A 17,228-nucleotide genomic window follows, 5' to 3' on the forward strand; every position below is an offset into this window, starting at 1 on the left:
TTCGTTTATTTCATTCGTTTGCGACGCCCGATCGCGTCCATTCCTCCTCAGTTCCTTCGTTATCGATAATATAAAGGCACATAATATATGCGGCATTTTGTAAATATATAGCATTGGCTGGTAGTAAAAACACTCGGTCCCATCTCTTTCCAAGCGTTCACAGGGCGAACGTTGTGTAAAGATCATTCGATATATGTATAAATTTTGTATGTATATAAAAAAGGACCTCTTCCTTTCCATCATGCGCGTGGGGTTAGTTTCTTAACGACACTGTGAGAAAAGGTTTATATAAGAAGCGGTTCGTAAAAGTTCACACATATATAATGCTGGTGGTGTGTTTTTAGTCGTTCGTTTTAACTTTGAGCATTCGTTTTTTTTCTTCTTCTTTTTAAATATCTTTTCATACTACTTTCTTACCCTCCGGGTTAATAATTTCAGTGTAGTTGCAACACATTCCTAAATAAGAGTAGTAGTAAAGCGACTATGAAAAACGGTATATAAAATGTAAAACTGACATCACATGCGATAATAATAAGTCGAGTGCAATAGTAACCAAGTGCAATAGTAGTAACGTGTAACGGGGGAAGGGGATAAATAGGGATAAAACAGACAACGCATCTTTCACAATGAACTTCAATAGAAGGACATATCTCCTCACAGATAGATAATAACAGGAAAGCCGATACAGTAAACAGTTAGCTAAATACATGTTTCAGTAATCATCCATAGTAACTTTAGACTGTAGTTCTTCTGTTATTCACTCAAGTGGTATGTGACATTTTTGATAAGCTAGGAATATTTCTTATTGATTTAATGATGCACGTTTTTTAAATCTAATTCAAAATGATTTTACTCTCCAGGAATCTCTAAGTCCAATCCATACCACTTTTCTGTTTTTTTCTTTTTCTTTTTAGTATATGATAGCTTGTCCGTTTCCTATCGTTAGATGAATTGTAAGTAGATATTGTTGTGGTAATTGAAAGAAGATCAACAGTGTTAATAAGGAAGAAACCCGTGCGTGCATTAATTTCAAATGAACATAAAAGAAATAGCTATCAAAACTACTGATAATATAAAAAGTATTAAAAAACGTTTAACTCCCATAAAATCGACCCTTGTTGTTGGCACACACTGGCAATATGTGCATCACAATCACATCCATTTGAATTCGTATTAGCCTCCCGATGTAGAAAACAGTGTTAACACAATAGAAAAAAAAAACACCTATAATGTTTACGAGCTGCGTTTGATAAATAACTAATTAAAAATAACATTGTGGCTCTCGAGCATCAACAAACAGCGGAATATAAAGAGCCGTTATTGTAAAGACACAACCAAACACGGGAGAAATGGTGCAATTGAAATCGTCAGAATTCGCGTGCGCAAACAATTACTTCCGTACGTTAGTATCCTTCTGTCAGGCACTTGAATTAAATCCTTAATTCATTTTTCCCTCCGTCTTCCGGCCTCTCAGTCTCTCGTCCTTGATTATTCGCGATCATACCACTTCAACGTTAAATATATCTATCCCATGTTTGTGTTTAAAAAAAATAAACATTCAATCTCCAATCGAAAAACAAAACGCCTGAAAACAGACAACCAACAAATTGCTTTTTGTTGTTTGTTTGATTCAGCAGTATCACAATCACAAAAGTCTCGAAGTCTAGGACTTCTTGTTTGCAAGCAAATTAGCTCTTTCTCGAGAAGCTTTCAATCCCCGCCATCCTTTGGATGATTTATCGTGTAAAAAATATGCTTTCAAACTAATTCATTCCATCATTCATCATTCGCTTACGCTAGGTTTATTTACTGCTTCTCGTTTTCCCTTGCAGTATTAGATGCCCGATGGGAAGGTTTCAAAGAAATACAACGTATGCGACCTTCGATAGCCGCCATGATTAATAATGTTCGCTCCTTATTCAATACCGAACGGAAAAAGATTACCGATCAAAGCAAGCCGGTAAAACAATTTTGGCAAATTTTCGCGTTCCTATAATACATTCTGTATTTCTTCAGCATCACAAATTTGGCTGCACTAATTTGTGGATCTTTATCGTCCCACCAAACGGTGCGTGTACCGTTTTCCCCCTGAACCGTCAGAAGAGAAAGGAAATCCTGCTTCCCACACACTTCGTTTGCTTTCATTAAATTCTATCTTTCTAATATTAATATTTCGCTCGATAATCTTGTCGTACAAGAAATAGTTAAAAAAAAAACAAGAATCGCAAGATGAAAAGAATTAAGGGACGCTTTTTCGCGCTTCCCAGCAAGGGTTAGTAATGTTCTCTAAACATTGAACCATCGGGATAGCGTTGGTAGCGTTAGCGTTCGTGCGATTAGATAATCGAAAAGTCTTGAAGTTATAATAGCTGTACGCGTCTTAAACATTCAATTCTTTAAAAAAAAGGAAAATGAAATAATAATTTACGCCATCCTGCCAGCGCCACATGATTACAAAATGGTTTGCTGTGTAAAGGATTCGATCCTTCCACACAACTTGCTTCGGGACACCATTTTGGCGTGGCTTAGTTGAAAATAGCGGGGGTGCTAAAATCTCGATCGCCTTTAACGTAAGTAGCGTATATAATAAATATCGATGAGTAGATAACCACCATGGAATGCTTAACACGATCGTTAAATATGGTTGTGGTTAAATGAGTGTTTACGATGAGATGAACGACGATACGATAACTCGATCAGGTTAGGTTGTGGTTTTGCTCACACCGTATGCGCCTCGGCCGTATAGATGGCACGACCCTCGTCCACGAGCACCTTGTGGATGAGGATGTCGTCGTCGGTGGACACGTCGATCAGCTCCAGCTCGACCAGCTCCTCGTGCCGGTTGAACTCGTCCTCCTCGACTTTTCGCACGACGCTGGCGAACTTACGCTCGGTCGTAAGCTGCTGGAAGCGTACTGCGTCCGCGGTCACCCAGTCTTTGTTGGTTGGCTTAACGCCTTTTGCAATGAAAAGGGAAGAAGAAAATGATATCAATGATGAATATTGTCGCACGAAAACTAACGGCTAGAGTATTATACGTGAATTTAGCTTTCAGTTATTTCAAATGTTTCTTATTTGATATCGAAGTAGCCTTTGATGGTGAAATGTATAAAAGAAGCACACTTGGATGAGAGTAGTTTCGATTGTTCCTCACAAAGCAAATGGCATGTGTTTCTGTTTTGGCCTACTGTGTAACGACTTTTGCGGTGTAGTTTATATGATAACATTTCCTTAGCTCGTGTTTACGTGGTGCAAACTACTTGTAAATGAAGTTGTATTTAACTGAAGGCTAAATCCATCGAATATGATGTGTAAACAACAGAAACATTTTGTAGGCCGTGATTTGGAAATTGAACACATAATTGGTTGTTAATTAAAATACTGAATGATTAAACAATTCTATATGAAAAACTTATTTCCGCCAACCCATAAAGTGTAACGTTCGTCTTAACGTTTCGAAAAAAGAAATTGATCTTTACGATTTTGTATGTTGCGCTAATATAAAACCTTCCCTTCCTCGATAACGCTTACCGTAGAGCTTCGCCTTGATCGCTTGCTGTGGCAGCACGCGGAACTTGGCCGGCAAAACCCGAAGGTTCGCGACATCCAGCATCGCTACCAGCCCAAAGTCGCAGAAGTAAGCGTGGATCGGTGTCGGTCCGAACAGGATGATATTCACCACCGTGATTCTGCGCGTGGTAAACGCAAATTGAGAGAGAAAAAAGAGAAGTAATCAGCAGAGTGGGGCAATGGAGGCAAAACACAATCTGTTTTGGAATCTGTTTCCACCCCTTACCGGTACCAGTGCCCGTCACGGTTCAGTGCGGCGTACGCTTCACCCTGGCGGACCTGATCCTTCCGGACGGGTTGCGCTTTCGTCATGCAGAATTTCTGCAGCTCTTGCATCAGCTGATCCAGCTGCTTCGCTTGCGCGTACGGTTGGATGATGAAGAACTTGGGGCTGGATGCGATCGTTACCTTCACGTCGAACAGCTTGCCGACGGCCGGGAGCGTTACTTTGGCCAGCTTGGCAATCGCTTCTTTCCGCTCGCCGTTGGTCGTAGCCGTTGTGGAGGCCGTCGGTGTGGAGCTAGATTTTTTTGCAGCGATCTCGGGGGACAACGGTGTTGGGCTGAGGTTAAGCCCGTCGAAGCGGTTGGACAGATCCTTCCCGTCGGCACTGGAGAGCGTGTAACCACCGGTGGACTGGGAGTTTATCGTGCCGACTGTCGTTTCCGTGTCCGACGAGGACGAAGGGATCGAACCCTCGGCGACACGCGGCGAGTTGATCAGCTCGGAGTTGATCTCGAGCTCCTGCTCGATCTTGATCGCCTCGTTCACGCACACCAGGATCTTCTTGCCCTCATCGCCACCGTCCGCCACATGCACGTACAGCTTCACCAGTGGCAGTGTGCCCGTTTCCATGCCGAACACCTTCGCCATCGCCGACATGGCCGGACGGAGGAAGGCGCGCAGCCGGGCCAACACCTGCGGCTCACTGCAGTCCGGCAGCTCGAACATTCGCATCCGGATTGCCTGCGCCGGGTAGCGGTTCAGGGCCAGACTGATCATCTCCAGCCGGTAGATGTTGGCCACGTTCACGCGCCGCCGACACCCGACGTCCACGTACAGCATCCGGCAGTTCGGGCCGGACTCTTTGGCGTCCAGCGCCGCCCGGTACCACTTGCCGTCGGTTTCGTCCTGCACCAGGTACAGCCGCTGATGTAGCAACGTTTCAGACGTCGATGTGTATAAACCACGGTATTCACCCTCGAGTGCGTTCGATTGGGTGAGGTTGGTGATCAATTTCTGGAAGAGCCACGTTTATGGATAAGAATTTCGTACATGAAAAGGGATTAGACAGGATCCATCAATTTGAGTATTTTGTCACAATTTGTATAAGAACGTACTTTGGCAGCACCAGAACATTAAGAAGGAAAGTCCAGTGAAGCGATACAATGTAATGAAATATAGCTAACCAAACCAAACAGAGTAAGAAATATGTCAATGTTACAATGTTGCATAGTCAAGTGCAACGTACACCAAGAACCCAAGCGCAAGCCCGGCGTCATTAATAAGAACTACCCAGCAACTTCAACGATTGGTACAATGAAAAGCCAGATGTGTGTTTTGTAACAACCCGGGGTTGGCGGGGAAGTTGGGCACATAACTAAGCGACCCAGAGGGAAACAAAATTATGGCCACATCACAGCTCTTAAGCAACGAACTCCGAAAACACTTAGCAGAGGCAGTTTCGTGTCGAGAAGAAATTGTCAGAAAAACCAGACAAAGGACAACTTGATACAAAATAAACGCGTGTTGAGCGTGTTCAATGAAAAGCGATCAGTTGATCGTGATCGATCATCAGTCCTCTTACTCGTGGTCAGAAATCTTACCACTAGATGAACTACAAACGAAAGTGTATTCGAAACGCAGCAGTCAATAATATTGTCAAGACAAGACAACAACATCATGATATTAATCATGAAACAGCTGGTAAAGAAGAATTTACCAACATTACGAAACTGGCGGAGTCTTTAAACTAACCGCCATAAAATCGAATCTATAAACCTAACGAAAGTCGGATGAAAACTCGAAACCCCGTTCGGTAACCTTTCACTATCGGCATCAAACAAACGGACTGAAACGGTGCGAGTTTTTGTTGTACTTCACTTGCATCACACGACCTCCTCCACCCACCTGGATGTACTTCATGTTGCCGGCCTTCTGGCAGTACACGTCGCCCTGGTCGTCCACGTACGAGATGGTGACGTAGTTGACCACCTTCAGGTTGAGCTCCGGTGTCGGCGTGTCGTCGCAGATGCGCGTCAGTATGATCGGATTGAGCAGTACATCGTTCTGCGTCGATGTGTCGTACAGCATCAGTTTGAGCGTGCACGTGTCCGGACCGTCGCTCTGCTCCGCAGCCTCGTAGTCCTCCCGTTTCGTCAGCACCTGCGCGATAAAGACGCGCCCGGCAAGCAAATCCTGCAGGTGGTGCTTTCCCTTCGGGTTTTCGCTGAAATCCTCCAGACCGTCGAGCGAGAAGCACTTCGCCTGTCCCGGTAGCTGCAGGTACTTCGGGTCGCACGGGTAGAGCGCATCCAGTGCGAGCTGCTCCCGCTCGCCGATGTCGATAAAGAAGCACTGGCACTGGTTCGCCTCATAGTTGATCTCGTCCACGCGCACCCGGTACCAGCAGTCGGTGATCACCACCAGATAGTACTCGCCGACGGCCGCCACCACCTCTTCCGCCTTCGGCTGAAAGTTCAGCATCGACATCTCGATGTCCGTGATGAGCGCGTCCATCTTGTCCTAGAATGAGGACACAGTTAGAACGATGAAAACACACACAGTTAGAACGAAGTTAACAATATGTGTAAGTAAAGTCGGTCTATGTCTTTTTTTTACCAAAATATTTCCAAGCTTTTTTATGATCCATCTACAAAACACTTTACAATAGGTTGAGTCATGGAACCACAATGTAACTCGTACGTATAGCAATACCACGCCGGCAGTATTCCTTAAGCGGTTTAAAATTACCTTTTTGTACGTGCTTTGTGCTCGACAAACGTAATTGGTACTTTTTTAAATTTTAACCTTTTTCAACCCTAACCAATCTCGGTAGAGTGATAAAATAGTCATGTCAAGAGGAGAATATTTTAAGAGTTACCGCATTTTCGCGTACATAACAGCATCTGTTTCATTGACAGTTATTATTATCGTTTCGAAAAGTAGATAGGATAGTGTTATGCATTGAAATTAATGGTTCAGTTATTTTAGTATCAATTTTTGCATTACCATCAGTTCAACTTATCTATTCCGGAAAAGTTTTTTATTTGAATGAGTAAAGTAAACTTCGTTCAGTATTAATGAAGCACGATTTCGTACTTTGTGAACAATTGACAAGGATTGTCAATGCATGAAACCATGCCTAAAACTCTCCATGGAACTGTAAAGACTTTGTAGATTCACATTCAATTCCACAATTACTGTTATTTTGTAACGATAAAGGGGTGGTTGTGAACATGAGTGTGGATAAGGATCTTTGGGTTTCACAAGAATGTTGTGGTCCATGGGAAAACTTCATTGATAGCCTATTACTTACACTGTACTCCTGGCCGACGAGTCGCGCCCAAACCTCGACCGTCGAAACGGGATTGGTGATGTACAGATTCCAGTACTGCTCGTTCCAGGGCAACGGAAGCTGATTCATCGCCATCTGGCGTGCCTCGGACGTGTTCGACTCGACGTCCGAACCGGATGGTTGCGGGCGCGCTAGCACAATCGTATCGCCGGACGTTTCCTCCAGCTGGAACAGCTGATTCGAGTACCGGTCAATGATGGAGAACCAGTGGTCGGGCAGGAGCGCATGGTGTGCGGCCAGGAACGCGTCCGGTATGTTCTTGCTGAACATACCGCTCCGGCAGGTCGCCAGCAGCTCGTAGATGGTGCTCGCAATGTCCGGATCGGAATCGAGACACACGCTGTACGTCTGCCTCGATTCGTCGCGCTGGAGCGCTTCGATCGCGACGAGCGCGGCCGCGAACTGCCCCTCGAACTGGTTGCCGTAGTCGGCCGGGTAGGTCGTGTACGAGGAGCCATTCAGCGTCACCTTGCACTGGATGCGCCCGTTCTTCTGCCGGTAGTAACGATACTCGGGCCGGCCGTAGCCCTTGTAGCAACTGTACTTCACCAGCAGCTCGACCGGTGTCGCGTTCGGGTCATTCCAGCTGAACGAGGTCGGTTTGGTCGTTGGGGCGAACGCGTTTATCTGCTCGCTGATGCTGGGCACACTGGTAGTCGTACCGTTGGCGCTCGTGATGGAAAGAGCCCTTTCGAAGGGGTTTGGTGGTTGCGGTTGCGGCTGCAGCGGCAACGGCAACCGTGCCTGGTCCTTCTCGTCTAACTGCTGGTTTGCCTTGAGGCGATCCTGCAACGATTTCTTCCCGGGAAGTGACGCCGGCAGCGGAACAATGCCAAAGGGACTATACGGCGTGGTCATTATTTGCTGCTGTGGCACGTTGCGCACAGCAGTAGGAACGTGATACGACGGTGTCGTCGGTGTCCGCTCGTCGAGGGACTGGGCTCGCTGGAAGTTGTTATTTGAGGGAGGATGGGTGGTTTGGGGCGTTTGTTCATGCGTCGTAGAGGGCATTGTGGCTTTTGCCAGAAGAAGGCGCGAATTGACGCTCTTGACAGGAACTGGGGAGAATGATGGCGCCGCCGCCGCCACCAGCGATTCTGGTGGCTTGACGTCGATGGTCATTAGTGGTAAAATCTTCGATGACTTACTCGCCGGCTGTAGTTGTTTTTGCTGCTGCTGTTGTTGTTGTTGTTGTTTTTGCTGTTGTTGCTGTTGCACCTGTTGTTGCACCTGTTGTTTCTGCTGCGGCTTCGCCACTGGCGTCTTATCGGAGGCGAAGGGAAGCTTCCGTGCAACGTTGTTGCTGATCGTAATGGAAAGCGGCAGCGCCTTGCTAGGCTGGCGCATCTCCACCGACGAGCGGCTCAAGATGCCATTCCGTTCGTTCAAAACGTGCCGTAAGTCAGCGGAAGAAAGCTGTGGTTGCTGTTGACCGTTTAGATTTTTCGTTGCCTTATTGTTGTTGTTCGTTTCGCTCCTGCCACCCGCCGCACTGCCGTTGGGTGGTGACGTTTTGAGGATCGGACGGGTTGTTTTCGCCGTCGTCGTGGTCGTGGTCGTCGTCGCCGGAGGATTTTTGAAGGATATTTTCTTGGGGCTCACACTGGAGTTCCCATTGTTTCGGCCACTGTACGGCAGCTGCTGATAGATGCGGCTGTACTGAGTCGCATTTCCACCGAACCCGCGCCCACCACTCAGCGACGGTCCCGCCGGTTGACGCAGGGCAACGAAGCGTTTCGCGCCACCCCGCGCAGTCGCGGAAGTCTTCTGCGCCGACACCATCTGCAGGATGTGGGCCGAGTCGCTGTTCGGTTTGATATAGATTCGGGAAGCGTCGCCGGGCGCCTGCTTTATCACGAACTCTCCGCTCGCACGCAGAAAATCCTCCACGGTGTTGAAGCCGAACTTCCGGTATGGCAGCGACTCGCCCTCCATCGCCCGGTAGTCACGCATCACGCTGAGCACGGTGGACGTTTCCTTCAGGGAGGACACCAGCGCCCGGATCGCCTTTACAGCCGCCATCGCCTCCGGCGACATCCGGTTCGGCGTTTTGTTTTCGTTCGGGCTAGGCATTTTCGGGCTCACTGATTGCTTATCACACCGAGACTCAACGAATCCACCTTGTGGAAGCTGTAGCAGCACCACCCGAGGGAAGCATCGACCGGTCGAGGATCAAATTGTTTGCTCGAGCTTTTTCTTCTGTTTTTCGTTCGTCGTTAACCTAAAAATAACCGTTCTAGAAAGAAAACAAAAACTAAATTATTGATACATATGAAACAAAATGGACAAAAAAAGAAATAAAAGTATCCCCCCACAACAATGTGAAAATCTCAGTTACAAGTAATGGTAATGTAAAGCATTGTAATAGAAGATAAAAGTAAAACTAAGAACAACGTAATAAAGAGACAAAACGGACACAATCGTTCGCTTTGCGAACCAATCACCATGACGACAACTAGATGGGAGAAGAGAAGAAATTACTTTTCATTTCCGCACCATATGGGTTTCGCCTTTTTTTCCTTATCGAAGTCTGTTTGGGTCCACTGGGTTTACGCTCTCCACACGGACGGATGCAACTTGGTAGTTTTAAGTGCAATAAAAAACCAAAAAAAAAATAGCCCGGAAAACTCCACCTCGACTATATGCGCGTAAACACCCAGGAGTTGGGAGGTAATTTTCCAACCGATTTTTTCTCCCTGCTTCACGATTCGTACGCGAACGCGCCAGAGATCGGGGCACAGAGATTGGAGCAATTAACTTCACTTTTTCCAACGGTAACACTCGCCACAACCACGCCCCACCACCCACCCCCGCTCCTTGTGGCAATCCCCCTCCACCCGATGACGAAGTTTGGGGGAATGGGAAGAAAGCAAAGAAAATAGGTGTATCTCCCAAGTCCGTTAATGGAAACAAACAACTCTCGCTAAGAAAAGCCGTTTAGATGAAGAAAATCGAAAGACAAAGCATCGGACCAGAAGTCTGCAGAAGAAACAATGTCCCGTTGAGCATGGATGTGTGAATGTTGAAAATAGGTTCTCCGAGTGAACACCAAGATAGACTCTAGAAAAGATGGACAATAGACTTGTAAATAGGGCACACAGGGGGGATTAGTTTTTATTTTCCTACTTTTTGAATTGTTTCTCTAATATCACATGTGAATACAAAGTAAATAATATTCTTCTGACCATGAGCGGTGATTTTGTAATTATTCAACTTTCTGATCATTCCAATTGGTTGGTTTTAAAACGTAGCGAGTTCCAGACACAACAATTAAATTACTTTTTTGAAAGATAGAAGTATGGTGCGAGAAGACAGTAGATCGTCTCATTCGTTAGTGTCCCATTTAACTTTGCTGTAGACTGCATTTGGAAAATCTAAAAATGTGATAGAATGCCAAATGTGACATAAATTTAGTTCCAGAATAAACATACAAGCTATAAAATTCACTATTCATGTCGGTTGCTTCCAGAAATTGTAATGAAAAATTGAATCTTCTAAAAACAAACGTATTTCGACAGCATTAGAGAGAGAGCCAAAGGACACCTGCCATTAGAGATACGATGGAAAACAGACCAACTTGGCAATGTTGAGGCGAAGTAACACTTGATCGAGTTCGCGTAACAAGTCTGTCGAATGTTGTGTTGGATCGGCCACACCTCTCGTAGGCCCGATCTATCTTTCATCGCGGAACATGGTACTCGTCGACGAACCCATCGGTGGTGGTGGGGAAGAGGTTGTGCTGGCCTCGTGGAGGCGTGCAACAAGCCGCAGAAAATTGGTTCACTTTGGCCAACAACGGTGGAGGAAATTTGCGACGCACAGAAATGCGTTTGGGAAAGCAACAGCAGTGCTCTCGCTGGGAAGTCTTGGAGAGATTTTAACACTCTTCTCCACACACACAACACAGCAGAGTGTCGATGATGCACAATTTGCGCTGATGGATGAAAGACGATCGATCGAAATGCGATTTGCCCGTTGGGTAATGGGTTTCTTTTACGAATCAATTACGGCCGGTTTTCCTTATCACGTAGCCAGGTTGTCCGGTTTGAATGAAGTCTCGTTTAATGGATACCGATATGCAAAATCAAATCATTAGCACACTAAATATACGAAAAATAGGAGGATTAATGTAAACGGCTCTAATCATTGATCAATTCGATGGGGATAAAATTATTGAAAAAAATAAAGCAGTTCTTCCACAGTATTGTATTTGATATTCTGTTACACCCTCCCCCAAGTGTAAATCAAATTTGAAAAGCTGTTTATTCTCCCCGGGACTTCATTTGTGATAAAGAGATTTAAACATAGGGTGTTACAAAGTATGAACAGAAAAGCAAAACTATCATCTTCTGAGTCATACTGGACCTGAAGCTTCTTCTTCTTCTTTTATGCGAGTCGGGGTATATCCTCCTACGTTAAGTCGAACGTTAGTTCCCTTACTCGTACTCAGAGGCATACCGACTCTGACACGAGCTCCTATGCAGGGGCTCGTGCTGTAGGACCGACTGTGACAGCCATATGTCCACGGACCTGAAGCTGACAATGTACTGGACTAGTACACAAATCAACAAGATTAAACACTCGTAAATTTTAACATGGCGAGCCTTATGTAAACAAAGGTATACAAACAAAATTTATAAATTCCTACTTTGGTAAATCAAATTGTTTTCGTATCATATTTTTTATGAACTCCAATTTACGAAACAATGCTATTTTTGCCACACAAAAATGTGATCATGTGTGTATTTTTTTATCATTGTTATACCACCGGTATATGATAGCGAACCCATTACACGCACGCGATGATGTCATTCGACACAACCAAATTGATAACCGATAAGGAGTTTCTATCCCAACCAGCGATCTTTGGCTGTGTTTCGAATTGTTGAAATTGGAACGCCAAAATCGAATACATTCCAACGAACTCTTCCAAATGTCACCAGGCCTCCGCAGCCAAATGGTATTTGAGATTTATTCAAATCAATCTAAAAAAAACAACGTAGTATTGAAATCAAAACCAGTCCGAAAACCCTCGACAATGTGTTTTAACGGATGGACTTGGTTTTTGGAGAACGAAGCATATCTCCTCTTCCCGCATTCGGCCTCATTTCAAATGGATCATAAAACGACAGAACTTAAACAACGAAACATAGTATCGAGGAGTGACTTTGAAACATAATACCCCCATCCAGACGAAAAAGGAGGTACCAATGGGGAAAGCAAGAGAAGGGTGTGGTGGTAAAAGGTTTTGAAGACAATCCACTCAACGGGGGGAAACAAAAACCCCGGAATTTGGAAGCTAGAATTACAAACTGTCTCGCCATGTAACATCAACAATCCCAACATTGTATGATTACTGTGGAAAAAGAAACATGTTGGATTGTGGGAAAGCATTTATTCCAACGGCTCAAGTGCTTGGTTTATGTTTATCAGTTCAGTTCCATTCAGTGTCGTTCTATTAGTTAGGGGAAACAACATAGTTAGCGTCGCAGACCAATAAAGAAGCTTGAAAAGATAATTGAAAATAAATTATCAAAAACTTTCTAGCTAATGGTAAAATAATTTTCAAACATCCTACATAATTTTGAGATATTTTCGAAACGTTGAATGATGACGACATCGGTTAGGTGTGGCTTGGTTCCATCAACTTAATTATCAACTTGCACACAATTGAATTCACCGGAAGGTGACGAATTGGTTGGAAGAAAATGGTCCAGAGTGTCGATACGGGCTGCCACATCTTGGAGAGCTTGAACAATTTGCCAAAAACTCCTAAATTTGTAAACTTTTCTCTTCCCACCGGGCGCGAAAAAAAAATAAAATTATTTAAATAGCGGAAGTGACTGGGTGGGGTGGCCTGAACTGCCGAAGGTGGACACACCGCAATGATATGCAAGGTAAAATGGAACCAGGTTGCTTTCTTTCGACACTTTTCAATGGCTTTTGCTCCTTTCCGTGCCGTCGATTCGAGCCACTTGTTTTCGTTCGCGTTTTTAAGGTTTCTAACCGGCGACGAATGGCAAATCGGTCCCAAAGAAAAGTGCACACAATTATTATGTGACAAGATTTGCATAGTTTCGCTAAATACTGCCAACTTGTCGCTGCTACCCCCGGCACCCTTTCTGGAGTGGAGGGGAGACAACAAAATGGGGTCAACAAAGTGCACACAATTCCTTTCCCAACCCAAAACTGCAGCTCCTTCATGCTCGTGGATTAGTTTTAAATTAAATAAAAACAAACCTACTCCACTAAAACCGGAGTAGAAAACGTGGGAGACACGCACTGGCCGGGACCAATTTCAGACACAAAGCCACCAATGCGGTACGTGATTAACATTCAAATTCCGACGGTTGCATTACGAGTGTATATAAACAACAATATTCGCCGACGCATACCGCCCTCTGTTCGGGGACATATTTGTTCGTTGTTTCGTACGAGTACGGAGTTTTCAATCCGGGTTTTTTTCATTTTCAAAAATCACCATGATTTACTTAGCGAAGGGAGCATAGTCATTTATTTGCCTTCATTTCCCTGTACGAGATAAGCTCGCTGGGTGGAAAGTGAGACCGAAAAACTATTCGTGTCCAATTGGAAATGGACCGGACGTGATGTTTTGAGTTTATTTTTTGAAACACATTCATTGACGATATCCTTAACTTTTGACGTTTTACAATGATTTTGGAATAACAATTTGTCATTTCTATTTTGTACTGGTTAGGAGGGTTGAAGAATTTTAAAGTATTATTCGTTGGATTTCGAGTATATATAATATTTTTAATTAAACTCCTCATAGTGGAAAAGTTATACCACTCCTCAAATGGTATCTTTGCTAATACGTTACAACTCAAAGCAACTAATTTCGAAACTGATAACAGACGACCCATTTACTAAAACGGTTATTAGATACGACGATGATGTAAGGTTTCGCCAAGTAAATAAATCCCTCGCTTCTCGAAGTGCACCATCATCCGTAGATTGAGGTTATGCCAATGCAACATACACCACACCACACAACCGACCGCCAAATTGGTTCCGCCCGATTTAGCAGAAACCCCTCCCCCCCCCCCCCCCCACCCCACCCCGCCTCTTGCATCTTCATGTTTTTGTTCCATAAGACTATAATGTGTACTGATCGATCGTAGCTTCTCTGTAGCTTCGCGAGATTTCTTGGCAAACGGATCCCCAAAAAATTGGTCGGGTTCAATGCACCGGTTAAGCCAGTTTTCAACAATCTTTTGCTACATTTCTCTCCTCATTTGCCGCTCAGTTTTACAGTCGACAATCGCTGCTCTCGCAGAAACCCATCTTGCCACTTTCTATAGCATCCACGTGACACACTGTAATAATTTGTAGAACGAACATCTTTGGCGGAATGCTTTTGTTTGCACCAACTGCTGACATCAGCATCTAGAAGAAGCAAATACGAGCTTGTATATTCATTTGCTCAAGCATCACAAAGAAAGATTATCCTACAGTTTTGCCTTCGAAACATCTGCTGGGTTTTCTACGGTGACGAAGAATAACTGAGTCTGCGAAGGAACGCGGGTATTTTCGAGGTGGAGGAGCGCGTGTTGGAGACTTTCGTTGTGTAAACAAACCCTTCCGCCGCCCTTCCTCCAACATGCAAAAATAAATAAATAAATAAAAATAACACGCATTCAGCCCCTTTTTATCGCTCGATTCTTGTTCTTTTCCTTACTCTTGATTCTCTCGCTTTTATCTCGAGTTGGAAGAGCGAAATGGCGAACCCCCCCATCTCACAGCCATCACCAATGAAAGTTGTAGATCAGACAACCCCCACACGCAGGAATCATAATTAATTACACGACGGTTCGTCGGTAAGATCGGGGGTGATCTACAGGCGGCCGTAATATAAAATAATAACCGCGTATGAAAAACTTAGCACAAACATCCGTCGAAAACCTGCTGACTTGCCCTGACTGGTGTAGAAAAGCGGTGCGTTACATTCTCGGTGTGCCGTAGACCGAAGAGGATTTGATCTCGTCATAACAGAGAGAATGTGAGAATGAAAAGAAAATGATTGTACAATTTTCTGTAAAGCTGAGAGGGAGGGAAACATAAGAAAGCAATCTTTCGTGCTCCAACATTTTTATCGTCTTGTCGCACGTTAAGCCCCCAAAGGCGGTCTTAATTTGCAATAATTCTAGCAGACATAAAAAACCTCTCCTCTTTCCACTGGGCCAAGTGGATTAACATTTTCCTCACGCCTTCCAAATGCGTCCGCTTTCTCTTTCGTGCTCGTGCTTGTCGTGATAAGTCGTGGCGCATCACCGCACACAACACAACATTCCATCTGGAGGTCAGATAGGGTGTGCTGCGCCTTGCGATTGCGTGGCCAAAAATGCTGCACACGATAGCAGCGCCGAGCAAACACCACACCAGCCGTATCTCATTATCATCGATCACCAAAGCAAACATACAAAATGTCCCAGAAACGAAGCTGATGCTGCTATGCTGCTACTTCAACTACTACCAGTAAACAACATGCAAACGTCGCCCCGTTTAGCTAACAATTTGACATAGAAAATCCCAACCCTCGGTCAACGATGGGACATGCACTTCGGGCAGAGTATTATGCCATTTATTCGACGGCGACCGTACGTCGTTTTGGGGCGTTATCTAAGCGGCGCGCGCATCAGCCACGTATGCAGGCCAATAACACCGAAGAGAGCACACCAACACACACCACTACCACCAGGGGTCCACACACAAGAGGCACAATTGTGTGTTATGTCTTGCACTAGCCTACTATTCCGCGAGCTGCTGCCAGCTGGCTTGGTCCAATCGATCCCTAATCATGCCGTGGAAAGTGACGATCACTTCTACTGTCCATCAATTCCTCATCGACAACTTCAACACCACTATCCGCAAACATTCTTTCAGGAAGAACCCTGAAACTGAGTTGGTTACCCAAATAAAAAAAAAATACAAACAAATTCCCTAGAACAACTGAAAACTGCATCGAGAAGTAGGTTAGGATGCACAAAGAATTCTTCAACTCATCCCCGAGTGTCCGTGGCGACCATTTTTGTTTTCTAGGTTAGGTATTCCAACACATATTCCAATTGGCCTGCACTTTGCTGGGGCAAGGACGATGCTAGATGATGACGAAGTTGATTTGATAACGAGGCGACCGAGACACATTCTTCGCAAAGAAATCATTATTCAGCGCCAACTCTGATCCACTCCACGTTGTCCCGGTCGCGATGTCGACGACGAAACACACACGCGCACAGCCTGTTGAGTTTGCTTCTTTGCCCTGCGCAACAGACACACGCCGGAATGTTTCTTCTTCCGCTCCAATTTCACATTCTGCGCCATCCAACGGACACCACCTTACTGACCACGCACTTTGCTGTAAATGGTGTTTGCGGGAAACGGGCGTTCTTCCTGGAAATGCCAAATTCACTTTTTTTTAACTCAACAGTTCAATTCCACTGCGTTTTACAATCCAATTTCAGTCACATTGATTCACAGTAGCGAACGAACCTCCATGGCGATTGACTTAATCGATCGCACAGATTCGATTAAATATTACTCCTGGAACCGCCAAAAATGCTGATGCCAACATGCATTTCCCCCTATAAGCTCCACGACACGAACTTACCTCGCTTGAAATGTGTTAGCAGCAGCAACAATTATTCCGTTGAAAGTGTCGAGCAACCGCTCACGTCCGAGGCTTACTAAATAATGAAAGCAATGGTTGATTGTTCGGTGGAGCACCAGACTATCTGACACTGTGTGCGAGCGAAACCAACCGCTTCCATGCGACCGAAAGAGAGTGAGGAAAATAGGTTCATGTTTTGTAATGCCACGTGAGAGATGGAGAGGAGCGAACAACATTCCATCTCACTCCGACTTGTGGTTCTAAGGAATTGTTTGGATTTCGCCGTGATTGTAGCTCATGCGTTTACACTGTTGTGTTGAATAGCAACATGCCAAGCGTTTCGGTATGTCAACCGTTTTTATAGGGGCATGGCGCCAATGAAACAAAAATCAACGTTATTCTTCTACATATCCAACGGTGCACTATCGCCTACAAACGATAGCTGACTGTAGT

The 17,228-nt window shown here is 44.9% G+C and overlaps 1 protein-coding gene across 3 annotated transcripts; it reads right to left on the reverse strand.

The window, feature by feature from the left end:
• Positions 1-305: 305 nt before the first annotated feature.
• On the reverse strand, positions 306-16,847 carry LOC131259358 (tudor domain-containing protein 7A). 3 transcript variants are annotated; one of them, XM_058260831.1, is made up of 6 exons: positions 16,776-16,847; positions 7,109-9,383; positions 5,701-6,315; positions 3,797-4,809; positions 3,532-3,689; positions 306-2,957 (listed from the first exon to the last, which is right to left on the reverse strand). In XM_058260831.1, the coding sequence occupies exons 2-6, from the start codon at positions 9,218-9,220 to the stop codon at positions 2,719-2,721; spliced, it is 4,137 nt and encodes a 1,378-aa protein (XP_058116814.1). In that variant the 5' UTR covers positions 9,221-9,383; positions 16,776-16,847; the 3' UTR covers positions 306-2,718. The 3 variants fall into 3 exon arrangements, with proteins under 3 accessions (XP_058116814.1, XP_058116815.1, XP_058116816.1); XM_058260832.1 differs by lacking the exon at positions 16,776-16,847 and adding an exon at positions 16,658-16,677; XM_058260833.1 differs by having other exon boundaries at positions 2,816-2,957; positions 3,979-4,809.
• Positions 16,848-17,228: the final 381 nt, after the last annotated feature.

This window comes from Anopheles coustani, chromosome 3 (assembly GCF_943734705.1).
Source record: "Anopheles coustani chromosome 3, idAnoCousDA_361_x.2, whole genome shotgun sequence".
Taxonomy (NCBI): Eukaryota; Metazoa; Arthropoda; class Insecta; order Diptera; family Culicidae; genus Anopheles; species Anopheles coustani.

Excerpts from the sequence above, each read along its gene's own strand:
- LOC131259358 (XM_058260831.1), bottom strand. The coding sequence starts at position 9,220 with ATGCCTAGCCCGAACGAAAACAAAACGCCGAACCGGATGTCGCCGGAG. Across the intron at positions 4,810-5,700 it reads GCAACATGAAGTACATCCAG|AAATTGATCACCAACCTCAC; the intron begins GTGGGTGGAGGA and ends TGGCTCTTCCAG. Across the intron at positions 2,958-3,531 it reads GATCAAGGCGAAGCTCTACG|GCGTTAAGCCAACCAACAAA; the intron begins GTAAGCGTTATC and ends TCATTGCAAAAG.